A 23,334-nucleotide genomic window follows, 5' to 3' on the forward strand; every position below is an offset into this window, starting at 1 on the left:
TATGCCATTTGACTCCTAAGAGGATAAATTGATCTCTGTTGATAAAACCTTTTCTTAGTATCTGTAGATATGCACTCAGAGCTGTACTCAAGAGGACTCTACCATTTTTAGCTTGTTTTTTTTCTCTTACCTTAGATGTTAAGAGAAGATCCTCTCTAACCCCAATTTTCCATTCTTGATCTTCAATATAGACAGACAGAAATTCATTAATAGTAAAAACCTAAATGCTAGTTAACATTTAATGAGGATTACTATGTGGCAAGCCTGGTACTAAGTGATTTATCTGCATTATTTTATTTACTTCTCCTAACAATTGCTTGGCATGGTTATTTTGCCTCCCATTTTACAATTAAAGAGACTGAACTTTAGGGAAGTCAGGTCACTTTCCCAGGTCTCATAGTTAGCAAGGGAGGTGGAGCTGAGGTTTGAAATGAGGTTGTTTGACCCTGAGATTAACTATCATTTGGAAAGCCAGCATGCCTACCAGGGAAAGTGCTTATACTGGACCTATGTCAGACCTATATTGTATGAACAGGAGCCCTGTCTCAGCAGCCACTAGATCCCCCTGTATCTCCCTCACTTCCTCTCTCCTTCTTCTCCATGTAGCTCCAAACTGAATCCCTCAATCTGAATCCCTCCAAACCAAACCCCAGGACTCTCCACACCCACACAACAACCAACCCCCATCTCCACTTCTTTTTTTATTTCCAAGCCAGTCCAAGAGGGATTCTGTGAGGGTGAGGGGTGTTTTGATAAAGAGGAAGTCAGGTAACTGTGATGATTGTCTTGGAGCTGAGAGAACCCCTTCTGCTTACATAACCAGTGGCAGGGTAAAGAAACAAGGAATCTTTGTGGCTTTCATATTTCTCATTATTGATATTGGTAAATTCTCCTATTCCCAAGAACTCTAGAACTCTAAACATACTCCAATGCTGAAGGACTCCTGCAGTGTCACAAGAAATGTGACAGTGAATTTTCCAGTGAGTCAAGCAATATAAGCAATGATATTTTTACCCCAGTCTGCTCATTAGATACAAAATAAATACCAAGCAGTACTGTTCTCTTGGGGGAAACACACACACGCACACGCACACACCGATTTTCATTTCAGAGAAAATCCCTAGTTAAAATTTTGATTTGGTGTTAAGTTTTTCAAATCTGTTGCAGTGAAACATCTTCATTTCTTAGGATGTTCATTTAAGGGTGAGAAATTAATATTAACCCAAACAATTCTGTCTAACTTTCCTTATCATCATCACTAATCATTCCTAGGGTATCAGGAGACAAGGCCAGGTCACCGAAGAACATTATTTTTCTACCTCAGTGCATTAAAAAATGTAATAATGATTCCATAATTTAATCAATAATTTATAGTTATATTAAGGAATTCAGTAGGAGAGGGAGTCATTTATAAAATAATTTCATGGTATAGAAAATTAATTTTTTTGCAGTGCTGATCTCTGAACAGAATTTCATTTAACTTCATTTGTATTTATGTCCCCTAGAGCAGTGTTTCTCAAACTTCAGTATGATATCAGTATCAGCCAGAGGGCCTACCTCCAGATGTGCTGTCAGTAGGTTAGGGATGGAGCCTGAGAATTTGCATCGCTAACAAGTTCCAGGAGTTTCAAGCCTAACTGGTCCCAGAACCACACTTTGGGAACCCCTCCCCCTAGAGTATCCAGAGCACAAGGCTAGACTCAGAGCAGATACTCATATATTCTGAACCAAATTGAGTTATTTGAATCATAGTGATGGCAGAATAAGACCTGACTCACTTGCACTCTCAAGAAAGATTTAACCAAATCCATGACTATTAAGCTACTTTTTAAGTGGTTTTACTATATTTTAGACTTAGTGTGTAACACTGAAGATAAGACCTGTTCTGCCTTTCCAGATATTCTAACTGAGATGGTGATGAGCTAGTGCAAGTATGCTCCCAGGGTTTTTCTTCTAGAAAACTCGCTTCTGATTTCCAGTCTAATCTGATGCAACATCACAGATGACCAAAGACCACTTGTTTAGCAGTAGCGTCCTGTCACTTCTGCCCTTCGGGCATCCCAACCCCACCAAAAGTCTTTACCTCTGTGACCCCATTCAAGAGGAATTATGCCATGGAATTGATGGTCCTGTGGATGTGAAGGTCCTTTGTCAAAGGCCAGGAGCAGCCCCACCTCCTTTATTCCAGCCACTTTTGATATATAGGGGATCATTCCCAGCATCCTCATGCTGGATGATATTCCTGTTATTATTCATGAAGCTCCAGCCTGGCCAGGGACTACAGGCAGTCTGCTCATAATGACCTGCTTACTGAGCACCCTTAAAAGGTTTACTACTCCAACTTTTCATGAAGGCATCTGCTCCAGACAATTATTCTTTCTTAAGTATCACAATGGCTTCTTGAACAGCTTTCATGTTGAAATGTGATAATGTCAAACATTTCCTCTCCCATCCACCACTTCTCTCTTTCTTTTCTCAGGTTGTGATGAATAACTTAAGCCCAGCCTGGAAATCATTCAAAGTATCAGTAAATTCTCTATGCAGTGGAGACCCAGATCGCCGGCTGAAGGTCAGAAATCTACATCTGAGAAATGCAATGCTTTATGTATTTAACCTTCCTCTTTCTCCTCAAGTGAATGTTGGCAAACTCAAAACTTTCTGTGCCATTTACCCAACTCTCTCACCAGTTAGTGTCCTGATAGAAGAAACAGAGGCTATTTCTTCTCCTGCTAGAGCCATGGAAGCTCTTGGGATAGTCCAAAATAAATCCTTATTATATTATGTCAAGAGACAAAGCCCATGGCTTCTCAGAGACAAAACTTGGAAAGAAATTGAATATACTTGGAAGTTATTAAAAACACAAATATTACTGTGTAAATTATTGTTGCTTGACAAACTCCCCCAAAACTTAGTAGCTTAAAAAACTGCCATTTATTTTAGCTTATTTTCTGTGCCCTAGAAAATTTGGCTGAGCTTATCTGAGTGGTTTTTCTGTTGGGTGTGCTTGGACTCCCTCATGATTTTGTGGGCAGCTGCTGGTGAGCAGGGTGGCTCTGCTTTGGGGGATAGCTGACTGTCGTCTGGAATGATGGGGTTGGTTAGGCCATAAGTCTCTCATCATCCAGCAGGCTAGCTTGGGCTTATGCACATAAGGCCTTAGAGTTCCAAGAAAGCAGGAGCAGAAGCTGCAAGGCCTCTTGAGGCCTAGGCTCAGAACTCAGCGGTGTTACTTCCTGCACATTCTCTTAGTCAAAGCACGTCAGGGAGCAAGCCCAGATTCAAGGGGTGAGGAGCTAGACCACCTTTTGATGGGAGTTGCTGCAAAGTACTATGGCCATTTTTGCAATCTACCACAAATTCTTTCTGAGCACCATGGGGATATAGAAGTTGGGGAGAAGAAAACACATTGTGAGGGCCAGGAATCATCAAGGGAAGTCAACTGGCTAAATGTCAGAAGCAAACTCCAGGAGGCATTCCCAATGGTCCACGGTCTGGCCTTTCCTCTACCTTGTAAGTCCTGAAGTCCCATGATGCCAATGCCCCAGAGTTGATTCTATTCTGGTAGAATTCAAGGTGACTAAGTAAAATCACAGGAGACTGGTACTTATAAACCAAAAACCAGTTAATTAGTGTTCAGTGAGGACATGACCCTCAAGCAGACTTGGACCATCATCCTTACCATGGCATTTTCTCCCTGTGGACAAACCACAGGGAAGCCAATTGTCAGAAGGTTGCTATGATAGCCTAAAGGAGAGCAAAAGATACTGGTTAACTGAGATGGTTAATGGCTTCATGAAGATCCTGAAAGCCTGGGGCATCCACCTCCACTATGGGAATATAGATCCACCAGGCAGACTAAACATTCATGTTGACATTTCAGGACACCCAATCTCCTGAAGTGTTAGATGGGCACTCCCAATGTTTGTCTCTGTGACTTTACATTTTCCTTGATCCATTTGCCCCCAAACCCTCTTCTGAAGGCTATGGTCCTTTTGATGTGGCAATGCTACCAGTCAGGTTAGAGTCCTGTCTGGTTGGTTTAGGAAGTTCTTTAAGGTGATTTTATCTAACTCTGCTTGGACTCATTGAGTACGGACTTTGTGTTTTAACTCTTGGCAGACATGCTTACTCCCATGTTCTTAAGCAGCAACTCAAGTTGTCCCCTGATATCTTATGGAAGAGCCAAAATATTTCAAGCCCCGATCCCCCTTGGAAACTGACTTTCATGCCAAAATCAAGACTCCTCGGTATTTGGGCCTTTCTGTAGTGTTCTTATGAAGTAATGCTGAGCCTAAAATGGCCAAAACCTACAACTTCGGGCATGGGGCAGCTATTATCACCTGTACCCTGAAAGGAGGAGGTCATGTGACTTTGGAGGAGAACATGTGACTTTCCATCGGGTCTCTTAAATCTCCCTTCACTTCGAGCAAGCCTTCCCTGACTTCCAGTGCTAAGTGGAGTGCTCCACAGCTCACCCATCAGAATACTTCTCAACCGGTTTTGAAACAGCCTGTTTACATCTCCCCAACAAGTGTTTTCCTCCTTTGGGTTTGCCCCTTGAAGGTGGGGACCATGTTTTGTTAAGTGTGTATCTGGGTATCTAAAACAGTGATTGAAACAGGGTAGAGCCCCTGTGACTTTCTAGCATTAATGGATAAGGAGTGAGGAAAGCAGGGGGGGGGGGCTGAGCTTTACTGTGGGGAGGGGGCTGCCACCCCACTGTGTGGGAGCTCACTAGCCCACAAAGGTAATATTGTCACTCTCCTGCTCACAATACCAAATGCAGCTTTTCTGAAAAAGCAGGACAGACTCCCTATATTGTCCTTTATGTGATTTGATTATTTTGTTACAAAGGCTGCTGTGAAATTCTTGTGTCTCCTTAGCCAGCTTTCCCCAAAATAAAATGGTACCATATTGGCAGGCAGCAGTTCTGTCCATGAGGCTGTCACTCTTCCCTGATTAAAAAAAAAAAAAAATTAGAAAGTGAATTTTTTTAAAGCCCTCTGTCAGGTTAGATTTGAAGTCTTAGAAAAGTTGTCACTATTGGGTCTTTCTTTCAATAAAGCTTGAAATCTTTAATTCCCATTTATTCAGAATCCACACCAATACCAAGTACAAAGAACCTGCTTTTTCTTTTGATTATATTTGTTTATTCTGGACTCCTCTTTTATGGAAAAAATTATAAATTGCCCAAAAAAGCCTTTCTCAGGAGTTGATTTTTTAAACTTTATTATGGAAATGTTCAAACATACATGAAAGTAGAAAGATGATATGGTAAGCCCCACACTCATCACACAGCTTCAACAATTATTATGTCATGGACCATTTTGTTTCAACTACCCACCGCTCATTTGTGACTCATCCATTAGGCACTCTAGGCGCATGATACTTTTAGGAGCCTACAAAACTGTTTTAATTTCTTTTGAACTCAGGAGAAAAAAATGAACTCAGGACTGAATAACATTTTTAATTTTTTTTCTCACATCAGAAAACAATTTCATTTGTAGGGCCCTCAAAAAGCTATTAAGGTAGGAGGGAGCCATGAATGCAAAAATGCCTAGGGTCAGTGAAGATTATAACAAGGCCCTGTCTGAAACATCATATCATTTTATCTGAAATTACTTCAGTATATACCACTAAAGTGTAAGGAATCTTTATAGAAACATGTCCAAAAAAAAAAAAAAAAAAAACACCATTGTCATACCTAAGAATATTAATTATATGCTTCCTTAAAACTATCAAATATTCTATCTCTGTTCAATTTTGCCTGATTATCTCATTTCTTAAACAATAGTGGGTTTTTGTTTTTAATAAATCTAAATAAGGACCAAACATTGCGTTTGACTAAGACAGATGTCTCTGAAGTTTCCTTTAATCTGTTAGTACCCTCTCCCTCTTTTTAAATTTTTTCTTGTGGTTTACTTATTGAAGAAACCAAATTGGTTTGTCCTGTAGCATATCTCACATTTCTGCATTCCTTGTAAAGTGGTAGTTGGGACTTGGTCAGATTCAGTCTGTTTTCTGGCACGAGTACTTCATAGGGGACAGTCCTTTCTTATGGTGTTAACAGTCATTTATTAGATCCTTACCTAGATCCATTATTTCTTTAGGCTTTCCAAAATGGTAATTTTTATAACTGTCATTCCTAATTTATTTAGTATTTGGAGTTCTTCTGGAAAGAAAACTTTTCCCTTCAACTTTCCAACAACTACTTGTTTTCCCGAGGTGTGGTTTTTATAGGAAAGGCAAGAAAAAAATGTTTTATTTTTCCCTTTTATTTACAATTGTAAAAATAACAATTCTCTAGTATCCTCCATAGGTGATCAGTGAGTTCCACACAACCCCCCTTTCCCTAGTATTGTTAAGATTCATGTATATTTTTTTCAATCTATTTGCATGATTATTTCTTTGAAATTTTGAATTGTACAATATTTTCTGAATGGGAGCCCCTTCAAGTTGGCTCTTGAGGTCTTTTGACATGAACCTAGTGGCTTTTAATAGTTTCCTTGCTTTCTGGTTTGAAAAGATGTCCTGGGCTCTCTTGTACATTTCCTGCAACAGACCTGAAGTCAGCCATTTCACTGGAATCCTGGTTTCTTGAGTAGGAAATGGTATTAAGAGACCACAGTTTGGGTGCTGGAGATGGATTGGTCAGTGTTTCTGGGCTTTTTCATTGGAAAGAGCTTTCAAATACATTTAAAAAAATACATCACCACCTATACTGATATGTCCAATTAAAGTTAAAAATTACCAAGTATTTACATAACTTTCTGGATTTTATATTTGTATCTCTTTTGCACTGAAAATCTTGGTTCTAATGATATCAAGATAATTACTTTATCTTGATAATAGCTATATCCTAATACATGTACATTTTATATATATTATACATATCTTTATAAATAGTATCAGAATAATAATACCAAATTATTGCTCAAAATATAGTTATGCAATTGTCTTAAAATTTTCTTGCAGTTCTTTTTATAATTGAGATATATGTCTCTGTTGATGCTGAGTCATGTTTTAAAGTCTCTTAAAATAATTCCTCTCCATATATTAAGGCTCCAACCATAGAACTTTCAAATTCATTTGTTTAATTTTGCTTTCAACTTTAGAATTTTTTTTACAAATTTAATTTTGTTTATAATTGTATAAAATGTTTACATGCTGTAGATTCAAATACACAAAATAAGGTATATTCAGAAAAGTTTAGCTCCCATTCCTACCCCTTCTACCTTCTACTACTTCCCTTTGTAAGTAATCATTTTACAATATATTTTAATACCTGGTAGTAGTCCCATCCCCTTCGGTCTTTTTAAGGGTTTTCCTGGATTTTTGCTTGTTTGTTCTTTCCAATTAACTTTATAAATAACTTATCTAGCACCACCAAGAAACACCAACTGATGATATTTTTATGGAGATTGTATTAAGTTTATAAATTAGGAATAATTGCCTTCTTTTAATATTGAATCTTTTTACCCAAGAACATAGCATGTCTTTGAGTTCATTCAAGTCTCCTTTCATGTTTTGCATGAGTATTTAATGTTCGTCCCTTATAGGTTTGGAGTATTTATTTTTAAGGTTATGCCTACTTATTTATTTGTTTGTTTTGCTGTTATAAATGAAGACTTCCATTATATCTTCTATCATTTGTCTACGTAAAGGATATGGATTTTTGGTTTTTTAAACTATATAAGTTCTCTTATTATTTCTGGTAATTTTATGTTAATTCTTTTAGCTTTTTTTCAAATATATAATTATATCATCCAAAAATAGAGATAGTTTTACCTCTACTTGCTTATCTCTCTGCCTCTAGTTATTTCTCTTCATTAGTTGAATTGGCTGGTATCCCCAATACACTGTTAAATAGTAGTGGAGATAGAGGGCATACTTGTCTAAATGCATCACTTTAGTGGAAAATCCTGTGGTGTTTCCCCATTAAATATGACAGATTATTTTTTTTAAGGTAACTCTTAGGTTTGGTACTGTATCAGCCACATCCTAAATACCTTTCGACTATACAACGAGGATCCTTGTCTGTTATGTTAACCCTAGCAACAACTCTGCAGCATACTGAAATGTCTTCTGAACCATTTAAAATTAAATTTAAATAGATTTAGTTTTATATTTAATATTAACTACTTGATGACACGTCTGGGATTTTTATGGCATTTTAGAGTTTATACATACCTTGTCGAAATCATAATTTCATTTACTTCTAACCACACTGTACTGTAAGTTTTATTAGCTCTGTTTTATAGATGAGGAAACAAGGCTCAATAAACCCATGTTGTCACATGCTCTTTTTATTTGATTGGATATCATCCTGAGAAAGCATATTCCTTTACTCTTATTCAGTCAGAATACTTTATTTACCATTGTTCTAACAGTTAGTGGTAATACTTATCTGTATGTAACTTATTTCATAAAATCTGAGACACTATAAATTAATGAACCACTAAGAAAATAAATGTTCTCATCAAACTAAAACACAAACCTTTTTGTAATCATTGTGTGGTTGATAACACATTTACATCTTAGAGTCTATGAAATATGGTATTAATCATATCCTTTGATTTAATCAAACGTTAACACTCAGTACATATTCTTTTGGAGGCAAAGATGGTATGCAGAATAGATTCTTCGAAGTAGGTGAGAAGGCACCATTGGCAAGCATTTATAAACACCCTATTGTGTATAGCACTGTGGAAAAAATGGCCTTGCCAGAACAATCTTGACAAACATTTTATAAGCACCTTGAGGCCATTTAATCACATATATAAAACAGTCATTGCCTTTCTCCTTCTTTAATGTTCAAACCATATAGAAAACTTGGAGACTTTCCCTCATATAAAGTTCATCAGACATCTTCTGAGTGTGGTCGATAAAAGCTAGTTACTTTAAAAAGAGGCCTGGGGTGATGAGGACCAGTTATTTCCATGTCAGCTTGCCCCTGTGCCTTTTGCAGGAGAGAGACACAGGTCATTAACTGAGGTCCTAGTAGGGTGGTCACACATAATACATAACCAAGCAGAGGGAAGTTGCAAGGAGAAGCAGGTGTGAGTAGGGGTGAGTAAGGCCCAGGAGCCCTTTAAGGGAAGAGAGGAGGCCCAAATACAAGTCTAAAACAACTAACGAATGACGTTTTCACCCACAATTCATCTTCCTCACTCTTCATGCCCTCCTCTTCTAGAATCATGCCTGGTAGGACTTAGAACAAGCATGTTCACAAGCTCCCTTCTGACACCTCCAAAGTCAAATCCCTGGCCAGACAGAAATGTGCTTAACTAAATTAGAATTCCAGACCAGTGGTCCAGGAATCTTCATTTTAACAACTTTCCTAGATAATGCTGGTGCAGGCCATTTGCTAACCACACATTGAGAAACACGGTACTCCTACTGACTCTGCAAATGTAGCTGGCTCACTGGTACCTTCTTTAGGGGACTCAGCATTTCTTCTGCCACCTTAGTGCAAAGCTAGACTGCTGCTCTGTTGTATATGTACATTCTGATCTTGCTCTAAACAAAATCCTTAGTGTGAGTCCTTAGGTTACTTCCAACTATTCATATCTTGTCCTTCTCAGGTGTGACTGGGCCATCATGAACTAAAATTGCATTTTCCCAATGAATTCACTCTTTGCTTCAGACTCTCTGAGCCAGACACACAAAACTGCCAAATGGATTTGATGCCTCATGCATATTGCTAGACATTATGTTGGACCTTCTTCCTTTATTCCCAATCCCAAATGACTCCTAACTCCTGGACCCCCTAAGTGCCTCTTATTTCGCTTCTGATTTTTTAGACTTAGACTTCATACTTGTGTTCTTTCTATTTGGTGTTCTCTAGCAGACCTTCTGGCTCTTCCTGCTTGGCGAGGAAGAAACCCTACTCCACTTCCAGCTCCCAGGTCACAGTCCATCACAAGGGCTCATATCAGTCCCGTAATTCCTCCAAATCTTTAGAAGGGGCTTAAATTATTAGATATCCCATGAGTTACACCAACATTTCTTGATTCATGGTACAAACCACAGGCAGTTGAGAATTGAGGGGTCCATCACTTACTATTTCAGTATTGTTGGAAATACCTGTAATAAAGAACCTGACTTTCTCAGGAAATTGAAAGCAATTTTACTTCCCTGTCTACCTACCTTATAATTGAAAGGAAAAAAAAAAAAAACTTGGATGGTTCATGGTCCTGCTAAGTTTCCTTGAGATCTGTTAAGATCAAGTGCTTTCTTTATGGCCTTCTGGACTCGAGGACTGCTTTCCTGTCGATAGCTCACTCAGCCTGCAATTACCAGGGGATTGTAAACTCTATATAGAGGTGTCAATATATGGGATCAGCTACAGCACAGGAATTCTTGACTCCACTTAAGTAAATGGCACCCCTGGGCCTAGAGGCTGCCTCTACTGAGAGCTGTAATCAATAGTGCAGCACAGAAAAGCATTGGTCAGCTTAAATAATATTAAATTATGCAGGAATAGAGGAAGCTTCTGAATTGAGAAAAAAATTCTTTTAATTTTAATAATTCTTCCTTCTCAATTAATAGTATGCCCTTTTGTACTGATGAGGAATTAAGACTCTGTGTCTAAGCAAATTGCTCAAGATTGCACAGGTAAATTGCACAGCCTTCATTTAAGCCTAGCTCTCTTGTGCTCCATAACCCATGCTCTTAACTATTAAAAGACAGCTGGTATTTACTGAGCACTTTCCATGTGTCAGGTGCTATGCTGAGCACTTTGCTTAAATATCTCATTCAGCCTTCTAATTATCTTAGCAATGCTGCAGTGACATATAGTCCCCATGCAATAAAAGTTGATTGCTCATTCACATAACAACCAAAGGTAAAGGTTTCTAATCAGTGCCTGCCTCTCCTGCATGCAGTGATCCAAGGACCCAGGTTGCTTCTGTCTTGTGGTTCACCCCTACCTTAGGGCCTCATTGTTATTTGCATCCAGCATCCAGAAAGGGAAAAACTGTGGAGAAAGCTCTTTCTTTAAGTTATAGCTGCAAAAAGCCTTCAGCATTGCTGCCTACATTCCAGTGACTAGAACTCAGTCACAAGGCCCACACCAAACTGCAAGGGAGGCTGGAAAATGTGGTCTAACTGGATGACTAGAAAGAAAAGGAAACAGATATTTGGTGACTGGCTAGCTGGTTCTTCCACGGATGGATACTCTTATTATCTCCATTTTTCAGATGAGAAAACTGAGGTGCAGAAATCTTAAATAACTTGTCTAAATCCACAGAGCTAGCAAGTGGTATAGCCAGGATCAGAGTCTGTCTGACTCCAATCTTAACTCTGTACCTGTACTGTCCTTTAGAACTTTCCACGGTAAAAGAAATGCTGTATGTCCTATGTCTGCACTGCCTAATACAGTGGCCACCACCTACATGTGGCCAAAGCAATTCCCCTCTCTCTCTTTCTCTTAAAGCTTCCTTCCTGTTTTAAGTCTTCCCATGCTCGTGTCTCATTCCTTTTTCTCCAACAAACACCATCCTTCCCACTCACCAAGGAAAAACTTCTGTCCCATTTTGTGTTAAGTTCTGCTGCTAGTAGGAGCCTCCCTCTGCCAAGTCTTTAATGACTCAAAAGAGGGAGGAATGGGGGTCTCCTAAAAATGAGGTCAAAAATTGGGGCTTCAGGCCAAGTCTATTTTTTTCACCAGTGAGAAATAAGTCTGATTTCCTCAATACCTAAGAAGAGAACATACCTTGCCAAAGCAAGTGCTTTTTTTTTTCTTCCAGGAAACTGCACACTTAAGCCTTATATAAAAAAAAGTCTTCCTCCTGTTTATGTGGCTTTGAACTTGCCCCTTGTGAAACAACTACCTGATGTTTATTGTGCTAAGCAATGTTTGACTCGTACTTAATACTTTCAGAGAGTCTCCACTACCTAGAATGGCTCTTGCGGTCTCAGTAGTCTGGGATGAGGGCATGGCAGCTCCTAAGAGATTCTTTCTGAACCCCAAATTGCTCCCTCCTAGAAACCCTTGCATGAGGAGGATGGGGATCCTTCCTCTCACCACTGTTATAAGTGAAGAGTAAAAAAGAGGCGGACTTGGCCAAACTATTTTATTGGGAAAACTGAGGCCAATGTCCTTGATCATGACTGTCTCTGAATCAGGAAATTTTTTTGGAAAAAGTCATTTTGGGAAAATAACTTCAAAATTCTGGACTAAAAGTACCGAATAAAAGCTAATCAATGCCCTGGTAAGATCTCTAATTTAAAGTGAAGAGGGTGCCCTCTTAGCATGTTGGATATTTCCCCACTTGAGGGAATGTCAATCTGAATACGTCACAATTGTCATGATTGGAGGCAGTTTCCTACTTTACTGAACCCATCTATGCCCCTTTCTGCATGAAAATGAAGATGGCTAACCAGCTACTGAGAAGATGCTTGGGAAAAACTGGGAAGGTGAATGGCGTTGCTGAAGCTCACTGCTCTGTCCAAACAATGCCATGTGCTGTTAACACAGACAAATGCTTATGGTGGTTGATAGTCATTGTTTTTTATTTATTTATTTATTTATTTATGTATTTATTTATGTATTTATTTATTTGCTTTGCACAGCTTCATCGTTCATTTTTTTTAAGCTGAGAAAAAATTGTCTTCAGATCTCAATTTTCATTTTTTTTTTTTTTTTTGCATTTTTGGAAATTTTGTAAAATTAGACTTGGCAATAGGAAGACTTTCATAGACTGGGTTGGCATACTGAGAAGTCTTTGCATTGAGTCAGATTCTGCAAGGCATTCAGCTACTCTCCCACATTTTAAACATTTAACAGGGACATTGTTAAGAAAAAGCATTGCAATCTGCAGCCATCAGGGCATTTCTTTCTGGAAGTCTTTCCAGTAGAATCTCCAAATAAATCATTAAGGGAGCTAGGGATAGCCTTTATGAAGAGATGGTCCTTGCAGCCAAGAGAAATGACTCTTTCTTAGGTACTTGGCAGAACAATCCTACAGGCCTTCTTTCTCATCTCCTTGTAGAGATGGTACTCATGAGGCCCCACCTGTCTGCAGGGAGCACAGAAACCAATATCGGGGAAAACAAGTTGACTGACCTCATAAGAAATGAATTATTCATTCCCTGAGAGCATGTGAATTATCTCCCTTCCCTGTGATCTTGAACTCATTGTAAAGAAGTTTGAATGCTTTGGGGCCATCTTAATAAGGTGAAGAAAGCTAGAACAATTGTCACCCACACCTCCACTTGAGAGAAACAAGCTAAAGATGGAGAGATGCCTTTTCATGTTGTGTAGGGAGGCTGCTCAGGCTGAGCTGGTCTAGCCAGGGTCTCCTTTCACCCTCAGACAACTTCTTTGCTGTCTCCAGCTTCTTTGATGATACAGGAACTCAGCTTTGTCCAATCACCCAGCCTTGGATCCTAGAAAAATTGTCTCACATAAGAGACCGATGCGTAAATCAGCATGCAATTTATTAATTTACAAAAATATTTTAATAAAATTTAATAAATTAACTTGACAAAACTGTAACCGTCATGTTCCATACAAGGTACCCCTTTCCTAATACACAAATACTTATGAAGCAGAATTAACAATCAGAACATTACTTGCTGAACATGGAAAATCAAAACAAGGGCAAACGAGGAGTCTTGATAGAGATTCCACTTTTGTCAGCAGTTTTGAGACAGGACCCTTTGGAGAATCCAATTAAGATAATGGGATATTTGCTTTAAAAAATGCAAACAATGGAAGTATAACCAGCACCCTACTGGCGACAGTGTTAGGCAGAACCCCATTCCAGGTTCTGGACTCTTGCTGCAGAAGGAATTCAGAGAAGAGAGGGGTCAGTAGGAGTAAGTAGTAAAGTTTATTAAAGAAAGAGAGAAAGAATACACGTTAAAGAGATAACGCAGATGTGTTCAGGGGAGAAGTATGCACTGAGTGGGAGTGAGTTGGCTTGTTTTATAGGAAGGTTTTGCTAGTGTCAGGTTTCCATAGTAACCTTTGAACACTAGGGTCTTACAAGGTTTGTATTAACCATGGGTTGCATTAACTAGGTGTCTTCTTTGTTCTAGAAGGAGATAGCTATCAGGACTTGTGGCCTGCCATTTCAACTTTTATGACTGCATGCTGTTTGTCACTAACTAAGAGTTTACTTTGGGCCTACGATTTTTACAAGCCTTTAAGGTTTGAGGAGGCTGCAGAGCTTTAGGGGAAATTTTGGCCCCATGAAGTCTGCAGCTGAAGCTTGCAGATTTGCATTAACTCTTTTGAAGCTGAATAGAAGACCAGGGACCACAGCCTTGGTTCCCTGTTCTATCCTGCCTCAAATAGACTTCATGGACTCACTAAAGCTGATACAGGGACTGCAGACCCTGGGCTGAGCCATCAGTGAGTCTTGTCAAAGTACAATTTTCCAAAAGTTAAAAGTATGATTCTCATTCAACTTTAAAATGGACATGTTTCAAAGATTTTATTCAACTAATTAATTAATGATGAAACCAAAAATGATGGTAAAATTGGTCTCCAAGAGCATTTTTTTTAACTCCAAGAGCATTTTGAGAAATTGGGTTTGCACAGTCTTTTATTTTGTTTTAAAGAACTGACTTTTCTAGATATAAAACTGATTAATGTCCTTTAGGGAAATAAACTGTAAACTATAGGGTTATCTTTGATACCAAACAGAAATCACTTGCATCTCTACTGAACACAATGTACAAATTAACATACATAACTACCCAGAGTCTGATCCCTTAATTAACAAATAGAAAATAGCAAACTCAAACAATAGTACATTCTTTTAGAAAAATACATAATCCTTGGGTAGGGCTATTAAACAAAGCTTCAATATGACATTGAGAGGATTTTTTGTCATATTCTTGAACATATTTCCAGTTTGTAAATAAATTTTCTTAACAGTCTCAAATAGCCCCCAACTGAGTTCACATTTCTTGAGCCTGACATGTGGCTAAGATTCCTACTTGTCCCCCACCCCCCTTCCCCATTTCTGAATGATAGGCACATTCTTAACCTCCAGATGTCATCTTAAAACTCAACCACTCAATAATGCCTTCCCAGACATCACATACATTCCTCCAGGTATTCTCCATCTCATCACCTTAATTTCCTTCATGGCACTTACCATCATCTGTAATATTGTTTGTTTGCTTGTTTACATGTTTATTGTTTGCTTCCTCTACCAAAATGTAAGATACAAGTTTCAAGGGAAAGAATCTGGCCTATCTGATTCACCACTGTATCCTCAGCTACTGGAACAGTGTTTGGCACATAGTAGATGCTTAATAAATATCTGCTCGATAGATGAATGGATGGATGGATGGATGAATATGCATGCCTGTAGTTGCATTATCTAGTTCCTTTGATAAGAGCACAGCCAGGTTTTTGCTATTTGGTCCACCCTTTTAAAGATTCCAAGCACCAGCACCTCTCTAACCCACTTATTCTTTCTCTCTCATATTGATACTATTGATGAGGTTATATATTTGTATCACAGCCCTTTTGACCAGAGACATACCTGTAACTTAAGACAATGTCTAAATTCATTATGGAAACTTTCTTCCCTTATTGCCAGTGTTTTGGAGAACATCCCACTGCTGCCTCCTTTGCTGATATACCCTAACAATTTTTCCTGTAAATTTAAACATATCTTTCCCTCCACCCACCCCATCAAGTGTCTGAATGAAGGGAAAACAGGGAAAGAAGGGTTAGAATGAAAGTCACAAAAAGAAGAAATAGTATCTTGGTGTCATCCAGTTTACAAATCATCGCTTTTGAAGGACAAAAGGACCTAAATTCTTCTCAAGAAAGGAAAGGAAATAAAGCAGCCTTGTGGATTTTCCAAATGTCAAGTTCCTTTCATTTCACTGGCATATTTAATGGTCCAGTACTTTACTTCCCTCAAACAGTCTCTGAAACAGCAAGGACCAAGTCTAGTACTAAGAATGTTAAATCCTGGTTTATCTTTATTTAAGCTGTGAGATTTTCAATGGAATAAATTAGGAGAGGGCAAGATAAAAATGACTCAGTTAAGTCTTGAAGTGGGTGAGAAAAGACAGAACCATCCTCTGGATTCTGATTCTCAGAACCTTTTCTATAACTTACTTGCTTTTTTTCTCTCTTCCCTTTTGCTTGGCAATTAAACTTCTGCCCAAATATTGTTGTTGACCACCCACCATGCCTGGGTGCACAAGCATTTAAAACTCTTTATGACAGCTATTCCTTGAAAGGGTAAAATCACTAAATGGGCTTGTCAGGAAGCATTACCTCCAGCTCATCTCCCCTGCTGACCAGCTGGCCCTCTTCATAAGCTCTCTTACACTTCACTCACCCCTGCTACTCCCAATAATGAAATAGACTCTTGAAGGCTTACAATGTACCAAAGAGCTACAGGCCTTAAAACAAGGTCAGCATGTGATTTAGCACAATGTGGTCAAAATTTAACTTGCATCAGAACCTCCTAAAAGACTGGTTAAAATACAGACTACTGGACTCCTATACCCGAGGTTCAGCAGGTCTGCGGTAGGGCCCAAGAATTTGCATTTCTAGCAAGTTCCCAGAGGATGCTGATGGTGCTGGTCCAGAGCTCACATGTGAAGAATCACTGATTTATAAGAAATAGTCAAGAGAAAACCTAAACAATAGGTTTCCCTCAATTCAGGCATCTCCGCCTTACATTTCTATATAGCTTGCATCCATTGTTTCCTTCTTTCCAAAAATAGCTTATTTATCTGTGGCTTCACTCCAGTTCCTCATATTATTCAAGACTCTTCTCCAGCTGGTCATTGTTACAAGTATTTTAAAGCTAGAAGGAAGTTTTGGTGTCAATTAGTCATTCAGCCTTCACACTATTAACGTTTTGAGATGGCTAACTCTTTGCTGTGAGGGGCTATATTGTGCACTGTAGGATGTTTAGTAGCATCCCTAACTTCTACCGACTAGATGCCTATGGCATCCACCAGTTGTTGGACCCACAAATGTCTCCAGACATTGCCAAATGTCCCCTGGAGGGCAAAATCATACCCAGTTGAGAACCACTGCTCTAGCCAGGTATATCTTTAATCTCTCCCTCTCTGCTGGGGCTTATGGGCAAAAATTCATCACATCCCTTCCTAATATGAGTATGCTTCCATTGAAAGACAAACATAGAATTCAGAAACCTGGCAATCAAAACATCGCATCATTGCTGCTAAAGGTGGCACCTGATGCAAAGGAAGAAACACTTCTGAGAGATGTTTTGGTCGTGATTAATAATAGGTGAGGAAGCTCATATTTAATCTTAGACTAGGCAGAAAAGAATTATATAAATACCAGGTGAGACTGCAGTGATATAAGTAAGACAATGGTTCTCAACCTTGGCGACATAGTAGAAACACCTAGGAAGCTTTAAAAAAAAAATTATTCCTAGACTCCATCTTAGACTAATTAAACAGAATTTCTTGGAATGGGACCAAGGCAACAGAAATTTTTAATAGGTGATTCTCATGTACACCCAAGGTGGAGAACCACTGCTTAACTGAATAGAGTGAGAAAATTTAATCCCTTTTTGGATTTTTCATATGGGTATTGAGGAGGCAGCCACCCAGTCTGATACAAGATTTCCCCTTCTGTTTCTTAAGATTCTTCAGCCAACTAGTCCTCAAAGTTCTGCTGGTGTGTAAGTTGCATAAATTTATTAGAAAGAGCCTAAAATATTTACAGGCTTCAGAATAGGCTTCCTGGGAGAACATAGCATGTCCTAGGCGAGGACCTTAATGGTATGTGGAAAGGCCCAGAAATTTGTTATTAATAGGCTCAGTGCTACAGCATTTTTACGTGTTGGAGAGGAGACCTCAAAGAAGGATAAGAGATGACAAAGCTAGAGATGACAAAAGGTAAATAGAACCCTATGGGTCATGCTAAGGAGTTTAGTTTTTATCCTGAGATGGGAGGCACCGAGGGTGTCTATGCAGAGTTGTGACATGGCCATATTCACATTTTTTGGATCAGTACTCTGTGTGTTTTGTGGTGCTTGGATTGAATGAGGGCAAAGCTGCAGGCAGGAAACTTGGTTAGAAGTCATAGCAGTAATGCAGATAAGAGTTCTTTATCAAACTGGTATGACCAGAACTTGAAGAGGAAAGAGGAAAGAATTAGTCCCTGATTCCTGGCTTGGCCACTTGGAAAAAGAGTAGCCCCGTTCCTTAAGGATGAGACCACGAAAAGAGCAGGAGGTTTGGGGTGGGAAAGATGAGTTCATTTTGCACTTACTGAGTTTAAGGTGTCTACAGGCCATCCAGTGGGAAGCTGCTAAGATGACTACCCATCCCAGTCTGCCATGGATTGTCTCAGTGTTAGCACTAAAAGACCCATGTCCCAGGAAAACCCTCAGTCCAGAGCAAACCAGCCAGTTGGTCAGTCTGACAGTTGGCTATGTGTGTTTGACTCTCAGAAGAGAGAGCTAGGCTAGAGTATAAATGTATAAGTTGTCAGTAAATAGATGGCAAGTGTGTTTGCGTGTGTATGTACAAGCATGAAAGTGCATATGTGTGAATTTCTAGAAAAAAACACACCAAGGCGTTAACAGTAAACATTTCTCAGTGATTAGATAATAAAGATCTTCTTTTAGAATTGTGGTTTTTTTTTTTATTTTCTACTTCAAGAAATTGTTACTTTTGCAACAGGAAAAAGAAAACACTGGTTTAAAACACAGACATAAAATTTTAATATGCATAACAATTTTAAATATTGGTTTAGACTTTTTTAGCTCCCATTTTAAAATCATAATTGAAAGAATTGTTTTTTAAAGTCCCAGAGAGTTTTCCTGCTGATGGGCAAGTATGTTCTATTTTTGTATAGTGACATTATACAAAGTTTAGAAATGGACTATGATTTATCTCCTCTTAAATCCCAAAAGTCTATTTAGGCTTAAAGTAACTTGGGAATAGAGTAATTGCTTGGTAATATGAACTCCAAAAAACCGAGAAGGCTGCTACCATTATATACTTTTATTAGCTTTCTATAATGAATTGATTATAGATCATGTTCCTATATTGTTCATTCTGCAATCGTGACCTATGCTGCACAGCGATATATTTGGAACTGTAGCTATGCCACCTAACTTGGTTGCAAAGCACGTGGTCAGTGATTTCATCAGCCGTTCTTTAAAACAAGTGGGGTTAGGAATGGTGTCACCAGTCTTCACTCCAAAGTGAGGAAGAGAGCATGGAAGGAACCTACATGATGTCCTGGATCCTGTGGGATCCTTGTACAGCTGTGCTAATATTTGAAACCTAGGACTCTCTAGAATCAAGTGATAGAGACCTTAGATTATTCCAACCTTATTCCATCAATGAAAAAACTGAGACCCAAGAAAGAAATTACAGTACATGCCCTTAACCACATGACTCATTAGTAAGTCAAATCAAGACCTGTGTCTGGACTTAGAGAGGGGAAAAAAGCATTAAGCCATTATTGTGCACCTATTGTGTGCCAGGAATTATGTTAGGTACTATCCCACATTCCATCTCCTCTAATCCACACAGCAACGTCACAGGTTAACAAAGACGGCAACTGACACTCAAAGTTGAGTAAGCTGATGAAAACTCACACTCTTCTTAAGGGCAGAACCGGAATTGAAGTACAGATCTGGTTGACTCTCAAGTCCATCCAATAATTCCTGAAGCTTTCCTGAGGCCCAATGGTCCTTGATGAGGCCACACTGCCTTCCTTGAAGCTACCAATTTAACATGTGGTCTAAATGGGAAAACAGGTTCAATTGCTGTCCCCAAGGCAGGAGAAAAATAGAATATCAGATTTGTTTATCCATCATCCTCAGTGATTGAATGACACAGGGTAAGAAGAGGAAAAATGCCACGGACCTTCCAGCAATTTAATATTGCCCATCATATTTCAGGTGAATTGCCCTAGCAGTGAAGAGCCAAGAAACAGAACCACAAAGAATTTTCTAAGCTTGTTACAAAAACCCAGAGAACCCTGCAGCATTTTAAATCTCTCAGGAGGACCCCACATATATGTAGGAGAATTTAAGTATAGGTGAAAGAGACAAGACTCTTTGAACAGTTCTTTTTTGCTTTTTTCAGTCTAATCAGAGGTGGCTAAAACTCTTTTTCTTTTCTGCCTATTTTTTATATACTGTAACTATTTTCAAATGCTTGCCAACACTTTCCCTCCAGAGCCTCACCTCACAGTACACAGGGCAGGAATTATTATCCCCATTTTACAGATGAGGACATACATAAAGGAATTTGCACAGGATATCATGGATAATTAGAAAGGTAGGAAGAGAAATTGGAAAGAGTTTATTGTTTGGAATGGTTTACATTTTTTTTTATTATGCACTCCTACCAATGAAAAAAATTGAACACTCTGCAACATATGCATATTTTATTTTGTACCTTTACTATTGTACTACATTGTATGTATAGTTTTAAATACATACAATAAAAGAGTTTTTAAAGGATGTGATAAAAATGAATATAAATGGAAATACTAATATTTTCTTCCTTCACCTCAATTGTGGCAGATACACCCTAGGGTGCCCTCCCATGATTCCTGCTCCCTAGTATCCACACCTTTGTATAATCCCATTCCCTTGAGTACGTAATCCCATCCCCATTACAAATGGCAAAGGTGATGGGATACCATTCTCATGATTGTTATATTAGATGACAAAAATGAAGATATGATTAAGCTTGCTAAGCAGTTGATTTTAGATTAATCAAAAGGGAAATTACCCTGGTGGCCCTGGCTTAATCAGGTGACTCCTTTAAAAGAGGGACTAGGCCTTCCCTGAAGTCAGAGACTCCAAGAAGCAGAGACCCTCTCTCTCTCTGTTGCTGGCATTTAAGAAACATCAAACCTGCAGATGAGAATGCAGCCCAGCTGGCACCTGGATTTCAGCCTTGTGAGACCCTGAGCTGAGGACCGGGCTAAGCCTTGCCTGGAATCCTGACCTATAGCAATTGTGAGATAAGAAGTGGGTGTTGTTTTAAGCGACTGTTTGTGGTAATTTGTTATGCAGCAATAGAAAACTAATACACCATCGGGTGGTCTTTTCATCCCCTTGGTTTTGACTCCTCATTTCAGAGTCAAAGAATTTGAATACCTACCAGGCACCAGGCACTCTGCTAAACACTTTACCCAGAAGACTTCATTTAATTCTCCCCCAAAGCCTACGGCGTTCATGTTTTATACCCATTTTAAGAGTGAGTCAACTGAGATTGAGCAGGATTAAGCAATTTACCCCAGGTTCCACTGTCACAAGTGACAGGCAAGGGACTTGAACCTCATCCTGGAGCTGACAATAAAGCCAATTCCTCTAGCTCTCCTTTTTCTGTTTTATCCTAATGGCCCTATGGCATATCACAACATAAATAATTCCACATTCCTTTATTTGTCTCTTCACTCATGAAGTATTTATTGAGCATCTACCATGTGCAACATATTCTGCTAAATTTTGAAGGATTAGACATATCAGGGTACCTTGAGCAAGATTTAGCTAAGAGGATGACAAAAAAATCTCTTTTGCTTGAAGGGAACTATTCCCAACCATCTTCAAACACTACACTGGCAGTGTATTTTCCTCCCACATTTTCTCCAGACAGGGCCAACAAACTGCTCTCTTAAGGAAAAAAGTTGGGAAATTATTTTCCCTCTGTATCAGTCAGGATCCAGCAGAGCATTTACGAAAGGAGTATTACAGAGATGTAAAATGAGAGATGCTGGAGCACACAGAACTACTGATAGCAGGAAGCTTTTACCACCCCAGATCTAAAGGCACAAAGAGAAGGACTTATGTTACCAAAGCACTCAGAGATCCAAAGCTGTAGAAAGGGTACCCCCAGTAGAGCTGTAGCTGTAAAGGAACCCATGTCCTGCCAAAACTTCAGCGTGTCAGGGAGTGAGCAGGGACAAATACCTCAAAGCTCCCCTCCCCTACTGGTGGCTCCCATAATGGAAAGTCAGCCCTTAACCAGCCTTTCTACTAGATTCCCACTAATGCCATTCACACTCTCCTGGAATGCTTTTACTTCAGCACTTATGTGTTGCACAGCCTTAAATGATGAGAGTGGGTTCTGTGTGTAGTTGTAATTTATACATGAGGAATCTCTGTGAGAGTTATACATCAGGGCCATAAAGACATGGAACCAGAAAGTTGAAGAAGGTGACTGATTTAATTTAATGGAAATTGGAGTTCTGCAAGGCAATGTAATATGACCTCCCTTTCATTTTACTGTGATGTGCTAAAGTGCAGTAACATGCCCAAAGCTACTGCTTCTCACAGATCAAAAATTTTTTAATGTGGGCTCAGTTAGTCTAGGAACCATTGTCCATGCCCTTCCAGGTTCCAGGTCTTGCAAATTCAACACTAACAAAGCCCAGGAACATAGAGACCAGGAGGAAAATGGTTAGATTCCATGCTTGCCTAGCTTGTTGCTACTTTCTTCTGATGAGGAAGGACTTTTGCTGAACTGGAATGTCAGACAGATGAGCAGCTCTTGGTCCTGGCCCTGTCACCCTCATACAGGTGATTGGGACTCCTTGGGCAAGTCCCAGAGCTTAGTAGGAACCTTCTTGTGTCTCAGTATCTTCATAGTCAAATGGAGATACTAGTACCTTCTCTTCTTTCATAGGGTTGATTTGTTCATTTATTCATTCATTCACTCATTCACTTAACAAATCTTTGATTGCCTACTATTCCAAGACAGTCTTAATAATCCACATGGAAAACTGTGATCAATGAATAAAACTGGAATTTTCAAAACAAGCTGTTTCAAATATTTAAACCACTTATCCCAAAAAATTATAACCATTTGCTGAGTATCTTTTCTGCCTTAACTACTTTAAATATGTAATCATTCATTCATTCATTTATAAATCTCCATTCAAGGCCTATTCTCTGAGAAGCACCTGCTAGATTCTAGAAATACAAAGAAGAATGCCCCTACCATCAGGGTATTCACAGTGCAGTGGGAAAGCCTGGAATCGATGCATAAGCAGATAGATTTTTTTTAAATGTAGAAATACCAGGGAAGGAAAATTCCATACAGTACCCATCCTGAAGTGTGGGGGGAAAAAAAAGATGTAGTCAGATCTGTATCTTTTATAATTATGGACTTGACAGAGAAAAAAAAAACAGTTATGTTCTTGCTCCAGGCAAGAGCTGCTGAGGCCTGTAGTACAGTATCATTGAAGATAAGAGAGTAAAGAGGTCATTTGGAGACCTATTAAGGCAGGAAATTTGCCAGGAAATGTGGATTGCCTAAATATCAGATGAGAAAGGGGAGACGACAAGGGCTATCTAATGCCTCTCCAATTTCTAGCTTGAGTAACTGCATTTATTC

The 23,334-nt window shown here is 39.0% G+C and overlaps 1 protein-coding gene across 1 annotated transcript in view; it reads left to right on the forward strand.

The window, feature by feature from the left end:
* CPNE4 (copine 4) overlaps window positions 1-23,334 on the forward strand; it is a 553,047-nt gene that overhangs the window by 435,386 nt on the left and 94,327 nt on the right. The window contains exon 7 of the mRNA XM_037844853.1: window positions 2,480-2,569. Within this exon, the coding sequence (XP_037700781.1) occupies window positions 2,480-2,569 (90 nt within the window). The remainder of the gene's footprint in view (window positions 1-2,479; window positions 2,570-23,334) is intronic.

The sequence above is a fragment of the Choloepus didactylus genome, chromosome 1 (assembly GCF_015220235.1).
Source record: "Choloepus didactylus isolate mChoDid1 chromosome 1, mChoDid1.pri, whole genome shotgun sequence".
NCBI lineage: Eukaryota > Metazoa > Chordata > Mammalia > Pilosa > Megalonychidae > Choloepus > Choloepus didactylus.